Genomic DNA, 16,920 nt, shown 5'->3' with positions numbered 1-16,920 from the left:
TTATTTTTTCATTCTTCATAAATTCCTTTGTTGACGTTCCAACCTGTCCGTGTTTGCCTTTTCCTTGCATTGATCCAGCATTGTCCGAACCTTGATAGACTGGGAGGTAATTACCAAACTAATTAACCTGTCATAGTCGGCACAGATCAGCGGTTAAACTCTCTGCCACCCTAATCAAGACCTAATCAAGATAAGATTGGTGCTTTGCCAAAGGCACGCTCCCCATTCAGAAAGCCACGTGACCTCAAGTTGAATCGTAAAATTAGACGGTGGGCACTGGAACTCGTGGCTAACCGATTGGCGTTCCTGGTTCTAAAGCAACCCACCGTACCACAAAGTTGATTGTGAGCGGTGGCCCCAGGTCCGGCTCTTCCGAGGACAAACATGGATTAACACCCTCATAATACACTCGGGACCCATGGCCATAGCAATATATTTAAAATGCCTTCACAGCTTCTTCTTTGAGCAACTCACCAAATTTGATTCTTGAGCTTTCGGACTTCCTTTGTGGCCCAGTTAGCAAGTGTCTTTGTCTTGTTAGTCTTGGAGCGTCGACCTTCTGTCAGCAGCTCAGCTATCATTGGTCTTATTTCCAACAACTTCACCAATTCTTTGCCAAACGCGGCACACAAATCCCTGCAATCAATCAGCGGCGAAGTCAATGTAATATGTAAATCTTTAAAACAACAGAAAAACAAGCAGTGCATATAAATTGTTCATCTCACCCAGAATTGCAGAACAAAAATATCGCTACAACTTTCATCAACTAGCAAATTGCCAGTCTCGCACAAAACACCATCTCGCAAACATGAGGCAAGCCCCCGACCATTGTAACAATGGCAAAAGTGAACTGGAGAGTTCATGGAACACCTCACATTGTACAGCCTTGAGAAAAAGGATGTGGGAAGGGTCTTTTCAACTCGTTTTGCATTTGCAAGCACGATCTATATTAGCTTTGTTCATGAACTTTTAACAACAGGCGTGATGGAAACCATACAAGGACGAGGGGCCAAAAGGAAGTCCAGAGTTGAACCTTCTGCCAACTCTTCGAGGAGAAACTGACGATTTTGGAACGATATTTGAGAAAAATGAAGCACCAAACACACATGTCCTTTGGACGAACTAAGCTCTGTTGTTGCATCGCGAGGCACCGGCATTTTGTTTGAATCTCACTTACTCCGCCCTCAGGAGTTCACGGCAAATTTGATTGGCCGAGACGGCATAAGAATTTGCCCACGTACTGCAAGCTAAACTAGGTTTGTGAAAGTGCAAACAAGTTTATTTGTGTTCCACAGTGTTCAAATATATCATTCAATTGAAATAAAACAAAGCATCGACCTTCCGGTTCCAGTTTTTGAGCGACATTTGGTTCTCTCCAGGGCTCTCTGCTGATTTTCTCAAATATAAATTCCCGGTCGTTGTTTGTAACGTTTTAACTGCTATTTTGTTGCCTCCACATTTACTGTGTGTTCCTAGTTCGGTTTTGCTTCAAAACTTGTGCTATTTGGTGAGTTTTTGTCGGTCTCATCATATCAGGTTTCTCTGAGGCCGACCTGTCTTCCTGTCTATGTGCACGATCATGCTGATTTGTTTTTTCCACTTATTACCATCAAATTTTATCTCCACTTTCCCTCCACCCTCCTTCAATCCCTCCCAACTATACCCTCTGTTCCCTGTCTTAAAATTTCTTTTTAAAAATACAACAAAAACATTTTTCCTTCTCATCTTGTACTCCATGTAACCACGAGACTCTCGAAACAGACTGTTCTTCCTTCTCTGCCCCCTTCTCTGTCAATCCCACTCTGAAGAAAAGGTCGGGAAGGTTTGCAGTGAATCCCTTCAGGATGAAACTCTTCCCCCCTCTCCCCGAATCTTCAAAAAAAAAAAAAGTCTCTGACAATGCTTCAACTTCCCCTTTCCACCCGGTTCTTCTTTTTCAAAAACGTGTTCATTTGAACCTTTCTTTCTTCCGGTGTCTCGAAATTCCATCTGTTACAACGCTTCCTTTCTCCACTCTGCCAACTATTCTGCACTCCATCCATCTTCCAATATATTTCAATGAATCTCTAACCTACAAATTTTAAAAATTCAATTTTGCAATGTTTGTTCATCTTCTATTATTAGTCGTTCATTTTTTTTTTTAAACTTCAGTGCAAATTCATCCCACCTCCTTAAATCTGCCCACTCCTTACTCCTCCCATTCTGCCCCCAATCTTAGCATCTCTACCCTGTCCTCTGCCATCCGAGACTGCATGGTTTTTTTTTTTTTTTTTAAACACCCGTGGGCTCAGTTCCAACAAAACAAATGTCTCACACTCTCATTTAGCACACTCCTCAATATTTTTAACACCCACTCTCTTTCCTTTCATCACATTTTCCCCTCTTCCCACCACTTCAAATATTGTTCCTCCCCCTACCCGCTCCCACCTCTACCATACGATTACCCAGTCTCATCCTCCCCCTCTCCCCACTCCTCCCTTCTACCCCATAGCCGTGCCGACTCTGTCTCCCCTCTTCCTCAAAGCTTCCCTCTCAAGAAAACAACCGCCTCCTCCCTCTTTTCCCTCTCCAAGCTTCCCCGACACCTTTCTCACTCAATTTTTCCCCCTCACCCATCCCTTTCAAATCACCCTCCCCCCCACTCACAAAGCTGCCTTCTTGTACCACTTCCCTTTGCCCCTCTCTTATTACTCCCCAATGATACTCATCCCTTCACCACCTTGCCCTTTGTCCTCCTCCCCATCCAACCCATCCCCTTGCTCTTCTGCAATCTGTCACCAACTCACTACCTCCACCTCCGCTCCCTACCCTTCCCTGCACCCAAAGCCTCCTCCCCTCCCTCTTCCGAAAGAGTGTGGACCTCAAACATCCAGGGCCTTCGCTCTAACCCGACCGATCTCTCCATACAGGTTGCCCCTGTCAAACCAGACAATCTGCTTAACAGAAACTTTCCTCCTTCAAGACATCTCTGACTTATTAGTTTTCCTCCCTGGTTACTCCCTCCTCCGGTATGATAGACCTGAGCCTCGTCCTGGCGGTGAAGTTGCTCTCTATCAAAAACTCGATTCCTCACTCTCCATGAACCGCCATCACTCCCACACACCCCCAGAAATACCTCTGGTGACAGCTTCCCCTCCACTCCCAACTCTTGTTTATCTGTGTGTTGTACCGTCCACCAAACAGTGATGACTCCATTTACATCTCGTTTGCTGAAAACATGGACCAACTTCTATCCTCTCATCCAAACTCTCTCTTCCTCATATGCGGTAACGTCAATTGCCATCATGCCAGTTGGCTGAGTGTGGGTACCCCTCTCACCTGCCATGGCATTTTAGCAAAAGACTTCTGCGACTCATTGGGACTGACACAATCTGTCAACTTCCTGACCCAGATCTCAACCAACGGTACTCCATCTCCTCTGGATTTGATTCTGACCAGTTTCCAGAAAATGTATGCTGCTGTTCTGCTCCAATCAGTTCATCTGACCAAATGCTTGCTAAAGCGGTCATCTCTCTGGCTGTTATTGGAGAACCACCTCAGCGCCGACGAGTCTGGCATTTCACTCGGGCCGACTGTCAGGGTCTTCAAGGAGCCAAACTTCTCGACTGGTCTCCCATTTCTACTCTCACGAACATCAATTCATCCTGGGAATGTTTTCAAAGAACTTTGCTCTCTCTATTGAACATATATATCCCATATCGTCGTCAGATGTCTTACCCTTCCTCCCGCCGATGGTAATCTGAAGCTTGTGGTGAGGCTGTTGGCTTGAAACAACTTGCCTTCACCTCATGGAAGGCAAATCTGACTGAAGGCAATCTCATTTCGTTCCACAAAGCTCGGAACAAGTGTGTATCTCCCCTCAGGAGCGCCAGAAAACAACATCTTTCTCATCTCAAGTTTGAACTCTCAAACCTGTCTCTCTTCTCTAAATCCTTGGGGCATCCAGTGAAGTCTGTTTCTGGTGTATGTTCCCCCTCCATCCCCTCCCTTTCCTAAAATGACTGCACAGCTGACACTGCACGTGAAAAGGGTGAATGCCTAAACTCCGTGTTTGCTTCTAAATATTGTGTCCCAAACCCATGGCTTTCTGGACACACCTTACCCAGTCGCACCCAGCTGTTCCAGGACTCTGTGTCCTTTTATCCTGACAAGGTGGAGAGCTTGCTGTCAAACCTCGACTCCGATTCTGCAAACGGTCCAGACGGCATCAGCCCTCGTGGTCTGAAAGCCTCCTCTACTGCTCTTACTCACCCTTCCCTCTGTTCCATTCACCCTCTCATTTATTCAAGGTCATCTGACATCTGCTTGGAAGTCAGCAAACATAACCGCTCTGCATAAAATACATGCAAAAACTGATCCCTGCAACTATAGACCAATCAGCCTGTTCCCAATCATCAGCAAGGTCATGAAATCCATCATCGTTTCCGACATCAAATCCTTTCTGTTCCCCAATGGCTTGATTTCTGACCATCAATTTGGATTTAGACCAGGTCACTCTACCCTGGATATGCTGCTTCAGCTTTTCCAAAAATGGATGGAGGTCCTACGTGCCAAACAAGAGATCAGAGCCATCTACCGAGACGTATCACGAGCTTTCGATATGGTCTGGCATCCCGCACTGCTCACCACTCTTATGGTGTCCAAAGCAATCTCTACTCATGTTTTGCGGATTTCCTCTCCTGTCGCAGTCAACACGTGTCTCTTGCTGCAATTCTTTCATTTATTCTTCCTGTCCAGGCTGGAGTTCCTCAAGGCAGTGTTCTTGGCCCTGTGCTTTTTCTGGTTTTCATTAATGATGTCTCTGACTCACTGGAAAAACCTCTTTATGCCTGGTGATGACTGCAACCCCTGCCATATCATCTGTCATCCGTCAGATCGGCAAAAATCAGCCTCTCCTCTCTCTCTGCAAACCTGGATTAAAATAAAAAACTGGTCAAACAATTGGAATACATCTTTCAATCCTGACAAATCTCACACCCTCACGATGTCTCTCTGAAAGGACCGTCTGGAACCCCCCCCCCCACCCATTTACTTTTTCAACAATCCACTTGAAGAAGTCCCTTCATTCAAGCTTTTGGGCCTCACTATCTGCAACAATCTTTCCTGGAAAGTCACATCTCCCAACTGGCCTCCAAAGCCAGTCGCTGACTGGGCATCCTCCATCATGCAAAGTCCTTCCTTGGCACACCTGAGCTTCGAACCACTCACAAAACTTTCATCCACAGCCTGGAGTACTGCTCTCCCCTCCGGGGTGGTGCTCCTGCCTCACACCTCACTCGACTTCACGCCGTGGAAACCAAGGCTTTTAGGATCATTGGTATCTCCCACGATGAAGCAGAGTCTTTGGGTCTCACTTTCTCACCGGAGGCAGGTCAATGGTCCTTCTGCCTTCTGGAGTCTCCTTTTTGGCCTTGCCCCCCTCCCCCCACTCCAACCTGCTCTGTGATCTGTCCCCCCTGTATTTCTGCAGGGCGCACAATGTCCGTCAAAAACCCTCTTCTGGTGAAACTGCCAACATCAAGAATCACTGCTCACCTTCACTCTTTCATTCCTCTTTTTTCCTGCCTCTGGAACAAACTCCCACTCTTCCCTCCAGGTCTTCAAAACAGCTGTTCACCACCATCCAAAATCTTGATCTTTGCTACCCGTTAATCCACCCCCAAACACACCTCCTTCAAATTACCCATTTTCCTTCCGGAAAGTCCCCGTCGTACCATCTTGTTTACCCCGTTTTCCCCACCCCATCCCTCTCCCTTCCACAGATCTCCTATTGTCTGTTCCTCACTATTTTGTGCTTCCTTCTCCCACCCCTCTTGTCTCCTGCCTTGTTATATGTTTCTGTGTATTAGATCTTACACAAGCCTCAACATGGTATACAAATACAAACAAAACAAAAAAACAGTTTTAAAGGCTGCTGGAACCCCCCCCCCCCACCCCAAAAAAATAAAATAAATTGAATCAGAAGTTTACCACCGCAGCAACAACCAAGATCAATTAATTTATCACCAAAGTAGTTCAATGTAGTACAACTATGTAGTCTCAAATAGCAAAGTTACTTTCCCAATCAACACCAAAAACAAGTGCCGAATGCGATACAGTCTGGATCCATTTGTAGAAATTACTAGACTTGCTTGGTCTGAGCAGTTCCATGCTCTTGGGTGTCACGTCATCGACCAGCGAATGAGACATCTGAAGTTGCAAAGGATCATAATTGCCACGCAACATCAACATGAACAAGTGGCAATTTCAAAATGGTGAAACATAATTGTTCTGTTTCTGAATGCAAATCAGACTCACGGAAATATTTGGAAAACTCACTCAAACTCAAACTCGAACTCAAACTCAAACTCAAACACACACACACACACACACACACACACACACACACACACACACACACACACACACACACACACACACACACACACACACACACACACTTCTCCTTTTAGCAATCGATGCAAAAATCTGGTACAATTTCTCCTGCGACCACGGAACCGAACAAAATCTATACATTATAATGGCACTGGTCCGCCGACTTTGGTGGTGGTGGTCGTATGGCAGCTTAGCTGCCGGAATAGCGATCATTCTTGAAGCGCGACTGTCGCTGATGCAGTGCCCCTCTACCAGTACACACACTGGAACTTGTACTCCACACACTGGAACTTGTACTCATTTCACCGACCTCGGAAGGATGACAGGCTGAGTCAACCCCCTGGTGTATCAATTCAGCGGCCGACGGGGCTTGAACTCAGGACCCGAGGATCCCAAGCCGCCACCCTAACCACTGAGCTAACACCAGACTCGCAGACTTTGCAAGGGCCCACATCATCGGGAGTTTTTCCAGTGCGGGCTGCAAGACATCAACTTCTTCGACGAGTTGATCAGGAAGTTCTCCAGATCTTTCATTGTGCAGAGGCACACGCCCTTTTCACAGGTAAGTTTCCAAGCATTTTCGGCTTCTTTCAGAAGCTTTGTGAGCCATTTCAGGTGACGAACCATGTCTGGTACGCACGGTATATGTCCGGCCGCCCTGGTGGGGTTGCTGGGTGTTTCTGCGCATGTGCACTGAGCATTCTGGAGCAGATTAAGTCTTTTTGAAAGTTGTGTATTTTCTATGTTTCATGTTAAAATGTACACCATCCATTTGCTACACCCCATGCAGGTCTGCTTGAATCCATACACAAGATAAACAGACTGATCATCTTGACCTCCAAAAGTGCGATAATTTTCGAAAACTTTTGGAGGCAGTAAACGACAAACTTACCCGATCAGACCTGCACAGCAAGCAACAACCGTATCTGTGCGGTCTTCGTCCTGTGCAATGTGATCAATAAATGACAGGATGAATTCAACCCGAGGCTGCACCAACAACACGTCAGCTGCACACACAGGCAAAATTGCACGAAGGTGTTCAGTCTATACTTGCAGGACTCGGTTTCTTTGTTGCAAAGTAAAAACCACCACTGCCGTACAATCCGGACCACTCACGGTGCACGTTCTCCTTGTCCCCCTTGAGTCCCTGCACAATGCCAGTGTAAGCTTCGAGGCATCCTTCACGCAGCTCGTTCAGGTAATCAACCATGTCATAATCTGTCTGCAAAAGTGTGGCATACACAGCAAGCTTCAAACCAAGAGCATGCAAATCAGATAAAACGATGACAGGCCAAGCAAGGAAACTCAACTTGGCCAAAAAGCAAGTTATTTAAATTGTAGGAAATGCTGGCGTTCAAGAGGCAAGGATACCCAAATAAGACGTGCTGAAGTAGACAATTCCAGAAATTAATTTAATGTGCGTTGCACCAAAGAGGACAAAGATGCAAAAGAGATAAAGATACAGTTGACTGAAGTTGAGCAAAAGCTTGCAATGTCATGTTTTGTAGTCGGAAATCAAATTTTTGGTGTCAAAATTTCTAGTATACAAGCTTGTAAAATTGAGAGATTACTGTAGATTGCTTTCAACTCTATATTCTAGATGTCAATATAATTAGGATGAAGGAATCAAAGTGTGTGAAACAATTGACAAAATGCCAAAAACGATGAGGGGATACAGGAGTTCCACATTCAATTATGGAACAAGTGACACATTTAAAATCTATAAGATGACAATTTCAAATACAAGTAAAAGATAGTGGGTTTCGACAAGATTTTATTTTACAACAAGAACGGCACTCTGTAGAGCATACACCTCTGCCAGGCAGAACAGTTTACGTATTGTATCCCACCGATGAAGTCCGGATCAAGATCCAGCGGAACCAAAATATAATCGGCTTGCTCTAGTCACAAAATGAACTCATCCACCATGTTTCATTCAAATCCATCCATAACCTTTTGAGACATAGTGTTGTATATCTTTTTGGCCCCATCTCTCGATGGTGAAGAATCACTAAATAAAAAAAGTTTTTGTTTTTTTTCATCCAGATCCAGATCTTAATCAAATTAATTTATTCTCACACACACACCCAACCTGTCCCCACCAAGTTTCGTCCGAATCCTTCCATAACTTTAAGATATCCTGCTCATAGGCAGATTGATAAATTCAAAGCCAAAGTACTGCTAAACTCCAGGTTTGTGTTCAAAATATAACATTCAAGTTGTTCCTCAATCATAAACCGCCGTTTGTAGATGGACGGACAGACAAAAAGACAAACAAGGTGAACCAAATGCTTAACCACTGCTTTTTGCTTTGCGTGCGTGAGGTTAAAAAAGGGGAAAAAAAAGAATAAAAGTGTATATTTTAAAATTAATTATCAGCATGCAATTTTCAGGGATTGATGTGCGATTGTTCATGAGCAAAGTTTTCACACTTAATCAAAACTTCCTTCAAATCACATGCAATGAAAATGACCAAGTAATTGTGCAGTTCATCGCTTCCTACAAAAACACAGAAAGCAATTACACTTCTAATAAGACACTATTCACAATGAAATATGCAGAGGATATTCATATTAAGTATCAAGAGGATACTTGAACAAAGCCAAGCATTTGTTAAAAATTATTTTTTTTAATCCTGGGATGCATAATGAAAATTAAAATGCTCCTCACCCAGAGTTTATCATGCAATTGTCAGCACAAAGGTTGTGTCAAATTTTAACGACAACATTGAAATCAATGAATACCACCACACACCCACTTACACAACTCCCACCCAAACAATTTACTTTGTCAACTTGGGCCTGTGAAGCCTGCTGCAAAGTATCCATGACGAGGGGAAGATACTTCTTGAACTCTCCACCAACAGCAAGGCAGATATCTCCAAACACAGAAAGGATGTGTGGCTTCACAGAGCGATGAACATTCTCATCCTACAAACAAAACAATCAAGGATGGAGAATTAACAGATCCAAAAAAAAAACCAGATGGTATTCATAGAATACAAACTCTGCGCAGTCTTGAGAAAGACTTGGTGCGAACAATCTCTTGTTTTCTTAAGGTTATTTTGTATCCTTTCTCAAGAGGCCACTGTGACAGTTTTGCATTACAAAGCAACAGCAGTCAAGTTCTACGACAACTTTGTCATTTCTGAATCCATTTAATGCAATCAAGATAATTTGACAAAACATACGAGTCCTCTTCCATCACTTCACAGGTGAAGGAAGAGGATGAGCCAGCTGTGAAAGGTGGAGGATGTGGAACAGTGGGAGAAAGATGGGGAGCAGGAAGATGTGGAAGAAGGGGGAGGCAGTTGGAGGATGAAGAAGAATCACTTTAAAAATAAAATAATTCTTGTATCCGGATCCGGATCTTCACCAAAATCAAATCAGTTTGTCCTTGTTACACACCCAAACTGCCCACCAAATTTCATCCGGATCCATCCACATTTTGAGATATCTTGCACACAAGACAGACAGACATAGGGGTGAGAAAACAACCTCCTTGACCTTCGGTGGCGGAGGTAACGAGAACGGTACTCAGTAGAGCACATACCTCTGCCAGACTGAAAAGTTTACATTATTTATCCCACTGATAGGCCGGATCTGCATCCAGACCTGAACCAAAATGTAATCAATTTGGCCTGGTCACTTACCCAACCCGTCCAACGAAGTTTCGTTAGAATCCGTCCATAACTTTTTGAGATCCTGCTCACAGACAAACGGGGGTGAAAACATCACCACCATCCACCTTCAGTAGCGAAGGTAATTTCTGTAACAAGTCCAGGACCATGCCAACCATTTCTGTGCCACCTGATTATTTTGCTGTCCTGTTCGATGAATTTGCCATTTTGGTTAGATCTGGTCAATCATTCGATAAATGTACTCCTTCCTCGATTGAATCTTTGCCAGTCCTTTTTAGCAAGGTTCTCTTAGCAGGTAGGCATGGCCGTTAGCCCCTGAATATTTTACCTTGAGGTGCTGGTGACCGACACCACCTCATGTTCCATATCACCATAGGGTAAGGTCTCATCATTGAGTGAGGAAGCCTTTTCCTCTGCCAAATAAATCAAAAAATTTGGAATAAAATTGCCCATGCCCCCCACCCCCTCTATTTATTGAAATGGGTAGATTTGGATCTGTAAAGAGACTCTCCGTGGTTGTGTGTGCACGCTGACTTGCTTGGTTACGAGTGCCGTGGTGACAAAGTTTCATCCCATATCTTATGATTATGACTGGTGGAGGTTTTAACTTTTAACCTCAGTAGCATACGAGCGATTACATTTTCCTTTGTAATCGTGACAATTTCGAAAGCAATTTTTATTGTACATCAAACGACCCACCATGAACCCATTGGGTTTCTGTTGTGCTGTCACACCGTTGTGACAGCAGTTGATGAAAAAATATCATTTCAAAAAAAAAAAAGATAGCTCCAGCGAACTATACCATTGAGGTTGTTTGAATTGATCAAATTCTCCCGAAGAGTACTTGACTGAATCGGGAATTGATTTTTTTAATAATTTTTTCGTTGCACGATTTGAACGAAACTTGATACTGCATAATATCTTGAAACTACATACGACACAGATAACTTGATACAACATGATCCGACACAGATAAACGAAACGAAACGAAACAGGAGAACGGTGAGCAAGGCGGTGCTAAAATTTTTGCGCGATGGTGTACCGTTTTGGCTGTATTTTGGGAACATACATACAGACATCCGATGAGAGTTTTAGTAATATATAGATGAACTGGGTGTGCTTTACAAAGACTATTGTTTCTCTTTGCGAGTTTCAAAGCAAAATACATTTGAAAACACCCAGATGTCGTCATAAGCAAAATACATAGGTGTCGTCCACCAGACGGCGGTCTCCTTGGGGGTTAACCTGAGGCGGTCCATTCAGGTAGGTGCCTGGAATGTCCTATCCCAAAGAGAGGATGATCACCCGTCTCTGTTATCATCTGAACTCAAGCGTTGGGACATCGGTATTGCAGCACTCTCCGAGATTCGGTGACCGGATTGCGGCGAGATCATGGTGGGTGGTTACACCTACTATTGGTCTGGTCGCTCTGATGGTTACCATTCCCAAGGAGTTGCTATAGCTGTGTCCAATAAGCTGACTCCAATGATAATTGAGGTAACACTGGTCAACGAGCGTATGAGACTGAGGATTTGTCACTCCTTCGGTGTCATTTCCCTGGTCTCTGTTTATGCTCCGGCTGAGGTGAGTGATCTCACCGTGAAGGATGCATTCTACGCCACGCTCGAGTCTGTGGTCGATCAGTGCCCCAAACGAGATACATTTCTAGTCTTGGGGGATTTCAATGCATCGACTGGAACTGAAAGGGATGGTCATGAGACGTGTGTTGGTACCCATGGGTCAGGAACTATGAAGCAGAAGAGCACGAAGTTCCTTGACTTTGCAAGAAGTCATGGACTGAGGGTGGCCGGTTCATGGTTTCAGCACCCACAAGCTCATCGCTGGACTTGGTATTTCAACGCTGGTGGTATGGCAAAGGAGATTGACCATGTCCTTGTTGATGGTCGCTGGAGGATGATCCAGAACTGCAGGGTCTACCGGAGTGCTCAGTTCCTCAATACTGACCACCGGCTTGTTGTAGCAACTCTGAAGTTGCACCTTTAATCCAGGAGAATGGTACCATCCCAGCCGAGGCTGGATGTTGGCAAGCTCAAGGATGAGAGGGTAGCTGAGGAGTTTGCGAACAGGCTGAGTGGAGATTTGAGGACTCTGGGTGCTTTGGGAGGTCCTGAAGAGTTGCAGAGTGCCTTCAAGACCACCATCTTTGACGTTGCCGGTGGATGTCTAGGAACTCCCCGTCGGGCAAAGAAGAATTTTGTCTCTCAAGGGACACTGGACACCACTGACCAGTTGCAGGGCCAGGCTTAATGGCAGAGCTGAGCTGTTCAGGGAGCTGAGGCATAAAACTGTACGTGTGCCAAGGGTGGACAAGGAGGCCTATGTGCGAGGAATCTGTGAAGGGGTAGAGCATCACCTGTGGTCAAGGGATTCTCGTCCTGCTTACAGGGGAATTTGCGCATTGCGTTCATCCAAACCCATCCCTTGGTGTACTGCAGTTAGAGCAGAGGGTGGTAGGCTCTTGACAGAGGAGTCTGAAGTGAAGGCCCGCTGGGCCGGGTACTTTGAGCGTTTGTACCAGGCTGATCCACCAGCTGTCGAGTTGGACATCAGGGGTGTTACAATCCCTGTTGCTGACACTCCAATCAACTGTGGTCCACCTTCGCTTGTGGAAACACAGGCTGCGGTGAACCGGTTGAAATGGGGTAAAGCTCCAGGGATCTGTGGCATCCATGCTAAACTTCTCAAGGCTGGTGGAAATGCTGCACTCGTGTTGTTGCATGCAGTTCTGTGCTCTGCTTGGAACACAGGCATCATCCCAACTGACTGGAAGAGGGCATTGTTGTCACTCTTTGGAAAGGGAAGGGAAGGGTGACCACCAGGACTGCTACAACTACCAAGGGATGACGCTGGTCTCAGTGCTGGGCAAGGTCTTTGCTCAGATGATTCTTGATAGGGTTTGCCACCATCTGCTTTAGCACAAGCACCCAGAGCAGTCAGTCTTTACAACAAAGAGGTCAATGATTGACCGTATCCTTGCCCTTCGGATCCTCACCAAATGCAGACGAGAGTTTTGGCAGGGGCTGCTTGCAGCCTATGTTGATCTCTGCAAAGTGTTTGATTCAGTGAATAAGGATGCCCTCTGGAGGATTCTTGGTCTTCATGGGGTGCCACCAAAGCTGATCGATATGATGTCTGAACTGTACTCTGGAATTGAGAGTGCTGTGAGATGTGGTGATACCATCTCCAACGTATTTCCAGTTGTTACTGGGTTTCATCAGGGGTGTGCACTGACCACCACACTTTTCAGCACTTGTATGGACTGGATTCAGGGGAGGATGTCGGAAAGTCCAAGCTGTGATGCGTTGTTTGGGAATGTCAAGAAATCCGACCTTGATTTCGCAGATGTCGTCATCTTTGCGGAGAATCTGGATATCCTTTTGGGGGCCCTCAAAGTGCTGAATGAGGAGTCGGAGCCGCTGGGATTACAGGTTTCCTGGGTTAAAACTAAGATCCAGGCTTTCAATGACATCTTGGACGCTGCTATCTTGTCTGCATCCATTTGTGGCGAGGAAGTGGAGGTCATGGAGAGATTCACTTACCTTGGCAATGATATTCATGTCTTTGCCAGCTGTGAGCCAGAGGTCAATAGATGTCTGGGTCAGGCCTGCGAAGTCATGGATTCACTGGATCATGGGGTGTGGCGATGTCGGTATCTGTTCAGGACGAAAGTCCGAGTCTTCAGGTCCTTGGTGCTTCCAGTCTTGCTCTCCAGATGTGAGACCTGGACTCTGATCAGGGAATTGAGACAGAGACTTAATTCCTTTGGTACCAGGTCTCTTCGGAGAATCCTTGGCTATCGCTCGTCGAACTGTATCCAATGAGCGGTTGCTGAGAGAGACTCAAATGAAATTTGTTACCTTCATAGTCTACGAGCGTCAGCTGCGGCTGAATGGACATGTGGCTCGTTTTCTTGATGCTAATCCTGCTCACCAGATTATCTCAACGAGGAAGCCTCGTGAGTGGAGTCGGCCAATGGGCCGACCACGTGCCTCGTGGTTGCAGCAGATTGATCAGCATCTCAAGGAGATGGGGATGGGCCAGGCATCTGCCTGGGGGGTGGCCAGACAGAGGCCCCTGGATTACCAGCAGAAAGTGGACGCAGCGATGCCATGCTCTGGCACATGCTCCCCTACCTGACCTGTCTGTCAAAGCACAAGAGGCAGAAATGCAATCATTGCTGGGAAGATGATTGGTGGAATACCCCAGACAGCGCCTGGTGGAAGGTCTCGGGGCAGGGATTGGAAAAAAAAATCCAGTTCCAAGAGCAGAACCAGAGAATGACTGGAAAGAGGATGAAGCACATGCAAGTGGTTTTTGCACTGGCAGTGTGTTCCTTGGCTATTTTGCAGTTCCATCCTCCAAGCCATAGTTCCTTTCAGTTGCAGATCCTTTCACAATGATGACCTTCTGTCTCGGCCTCCGTTTCCAGCTTGCCAAGTGACCTGTGGTTGCGGGCCCACCCAACGCTGCTGCATTCTTCAAACCTCCGCCTTATTGTTCGAGCAAACGTGCATTGTGCACCCAGAGGAAAATGGGGTACAGGGTAATTTCTAGTGCCGTATTATCGTGTCTGTGCAATAATAATGTATTTATATATTTAAGCGATGACTTGCCTCGTGACACCACATGAAAATTCAGACTCCGTCGATAGTTTAATTATAGCAACTTATTTGAAAGATGGCATTGGAATAGCCACGAGGGTTCACAGGCTTGCGGCCAACGCTCCACACAGAACTGTGAAGAAATGCTTCAGTTTGGAAATCTTTGAATTCTGACCCCAACCTGTGGCAGGAGTTATCAGGAGTGATGGTGGGTGACCTGTAAAGAGGCTGATGTCCAAGCAACAACACAATAAAATGACGAAGCCACCTTCAATCACAGCTGTTATGAACACATTATAGTCCTACTCACATGAACACCCAACAGAAAAGATGTACACAGCCATTGTAAAGTCAAGGCTCTCCATAAAGGTCAGCTGGCCGGCGGAATCCGTACACCTGTTTAAAGCAGTTCAGCCGGCTATTTTTGTAAACATATTAACCAAAAAAGAATCCCATTTTACCGTTTTGTAAACGTAATTGGATGAAATACTACAAAGTAGTGTGTTTTATCACTTCTCCCGATTATTGTCATGTCAGATTGCACACTAATTATCTCGTTTTCCGTGCAGCGGGAGAAAAAGGATGCGTTCCGTTAACAAGCAGCTTGCTTGATTCAAAGCAAGCACTTCAACAGAACACACCCAGGGTTTAACAATCGTGTGTGTGTGTGTGTGTGTGTGTGTGTGTGTGTGTGTGTGTGTGTGTGTGTGTGTGTGTGTGTGTGTGTGTGTGTCCAGAGCTAATATTTTTAATATTTGAGTTTTTGTCATCAAATGGTCAGCTTATTATGAGAATATCGAGAACACCAATTGATAATTGGCTCAGTCACAGTTACTATAAATAGGTCTTATTAGCCCTGATCAATGTGCAAGATGACGGATTTATTTATTTTATTGAATAATATAATCGCTTCCGTGGTTTTTTTGTATTCTTTTAACCATTTGAGCTTTTGTCATCTAATTTTCAAAAAACCCTCGTTACGAGTATGAAGAACACCAATTAATAAATTTTACATGTTATTTTTATTTTTAAAGCTGTTTTCATCAAGTTTAGTTCGAGTAAGCAGCCACGTTACAAGTGCTCTAGGTTCATCTTCCATGAACAAATAAAAAGGAAAAAGAGAAATCTCAGATTGCAAACACTCGCCAGGACTTCTTTTAAGTGGTGTATTTTTTTTATAGGTTTTCAGGTAAATCTAATATGGCTGCCAAACTGTGACCAATGACATCATATATGTGAACCTTTTATTCCTCATGGACAGGCTGTCATATGTGTAAAGTTTCTCCTTGATGTGTTGAGCCACTTCAGAGAAGATTTTTGAAGGTTTTTAAAAAAATTTTTTGTTAAAAACAATATGGCTGCCAAATGACGTCATGATTTTTTTTTTTCCTGTGGACCATTTTATCCCGAGATGACCCTCAAAAATTTTCATACCAATGGATGTGGCGTTCTCCATATGCAATTATGACGTCATAACGAAGGCAGCTATGACGTCATTTAAAAAAAAAACAAATCACACTCATTCCCCATGAGGAGTACTTGCTGTGTGCCAAGTTTCGGTTATTTCCTTGGTGCGGTTTCAGAGATACAGAGGTCCAAAGTTTTTCCATTTTCCCAGTATGACTGCCACACCACATGACCGATGACGTCATAATTATCATTGAAACATTATACTTTAGTAGTCGCACCACTGGGGAAAATTTAGTCTCAATCTCACAAGCGGTTGTGGAGAAAAACACAAAAGTTCTTTGCGGACAGACAGACAGACAAACAGGACTCAAATGCAATACCCTCTCCGAATCCTTCGGCGAGGGTAATGAAGCTCACTCAACAAATGAGTTTAGCTCCAAGGGTAAAATCCCCCATCTGTGACCGCAAGAGAAAATGAACACTTGGTGGCAACAATAGCGACTGAACCCAAAGGTATTTTCTTTCTTCTGCAGATCTGCAAAGCAACTTCTTTGCTCTCTGCAGATTTGGATAAAATCACAAACTGGTCCAACATGTGAAACATGTCTTTCAATCCTGACACACACTGAAATCTCAGACTCTCACGATGTCTCTCAGAAAGGACCGTTAAGAACCTCCCCCCTTCCCATCTACTTTCTCAACAATCCTCTGGAAGAAGTCCTTTCGTTCAAGCTTCTGGGTCTCACTATCTGCCATGATCTTTCCGACAAAAGCCGACCTGGCCCCCAAAGCCAGTCGGCGACTGGGAATCCTCCATCGTGCAAAGTCCTTCCTCGGCCCACCTGAGCTCCTGACCACAGACAAAACTTTCGT

At 44.9% G+C, this 16,920-nt stretch overlaps 1 protein-coding gene across 2 annotated transcripts in view; it reads right to left on the bottom strand.

Moving 5' to 3' along the window:
- Nucleotides 1-16,920, bottom strand: part of KPNB1 (karyopherin subunit beta 1) — a 65,058-nt gene that overhangs the window by 9,588 nt on the left and 38,550 nt on the right. For both annotated transcript variants that reach the window (XM_085875643.1, XM_085875642.1), the window contains exons 18-21: nucleotides 9,162-9,305; nucleotides 7,492-7,597; nucleotides 7,268-7,382; nucleotides 475-636 (exon numbers count right to left, since the gene is read on the bottom strand). In XM_085875643.1, coding sequence (XP_085731769.1) covers nucleotides 475-636; nucleotides 7,268-7,382; nucleotides 7,492-7,597; nucleotides 9,162-9,305 — 527 coding nt within the window. The remainder of the gene's footprint in view (nucleotides 1-474; nucleotides 637-7,267; nucleotides 7,383-7,491; nucleotides 7,598-9,161; nucleotides 9,306-16,920) is intronic.

The sequence above is a fragment of the Eptatretus burgeri genome, chromosome 3 (assembly GCF_056783735.1).
Source record: "Eptatretus burgeri isolate ZD-2024b chromosome 3, Ebu_testis_v1, whole genome shotgun sequence".
NCBI classification, from domain to species: domain Eukaryota; kingdom Metazoa; phylum Chordata; class Myxini; order Myxiniformes; family Myxinidae; genus Eptatretus; species Eptatretus burgeri.
Note: the sequence above shows the minus strand (reverse complement) of the source record. Positions and strands in the feature narration are given on the sequence as shown.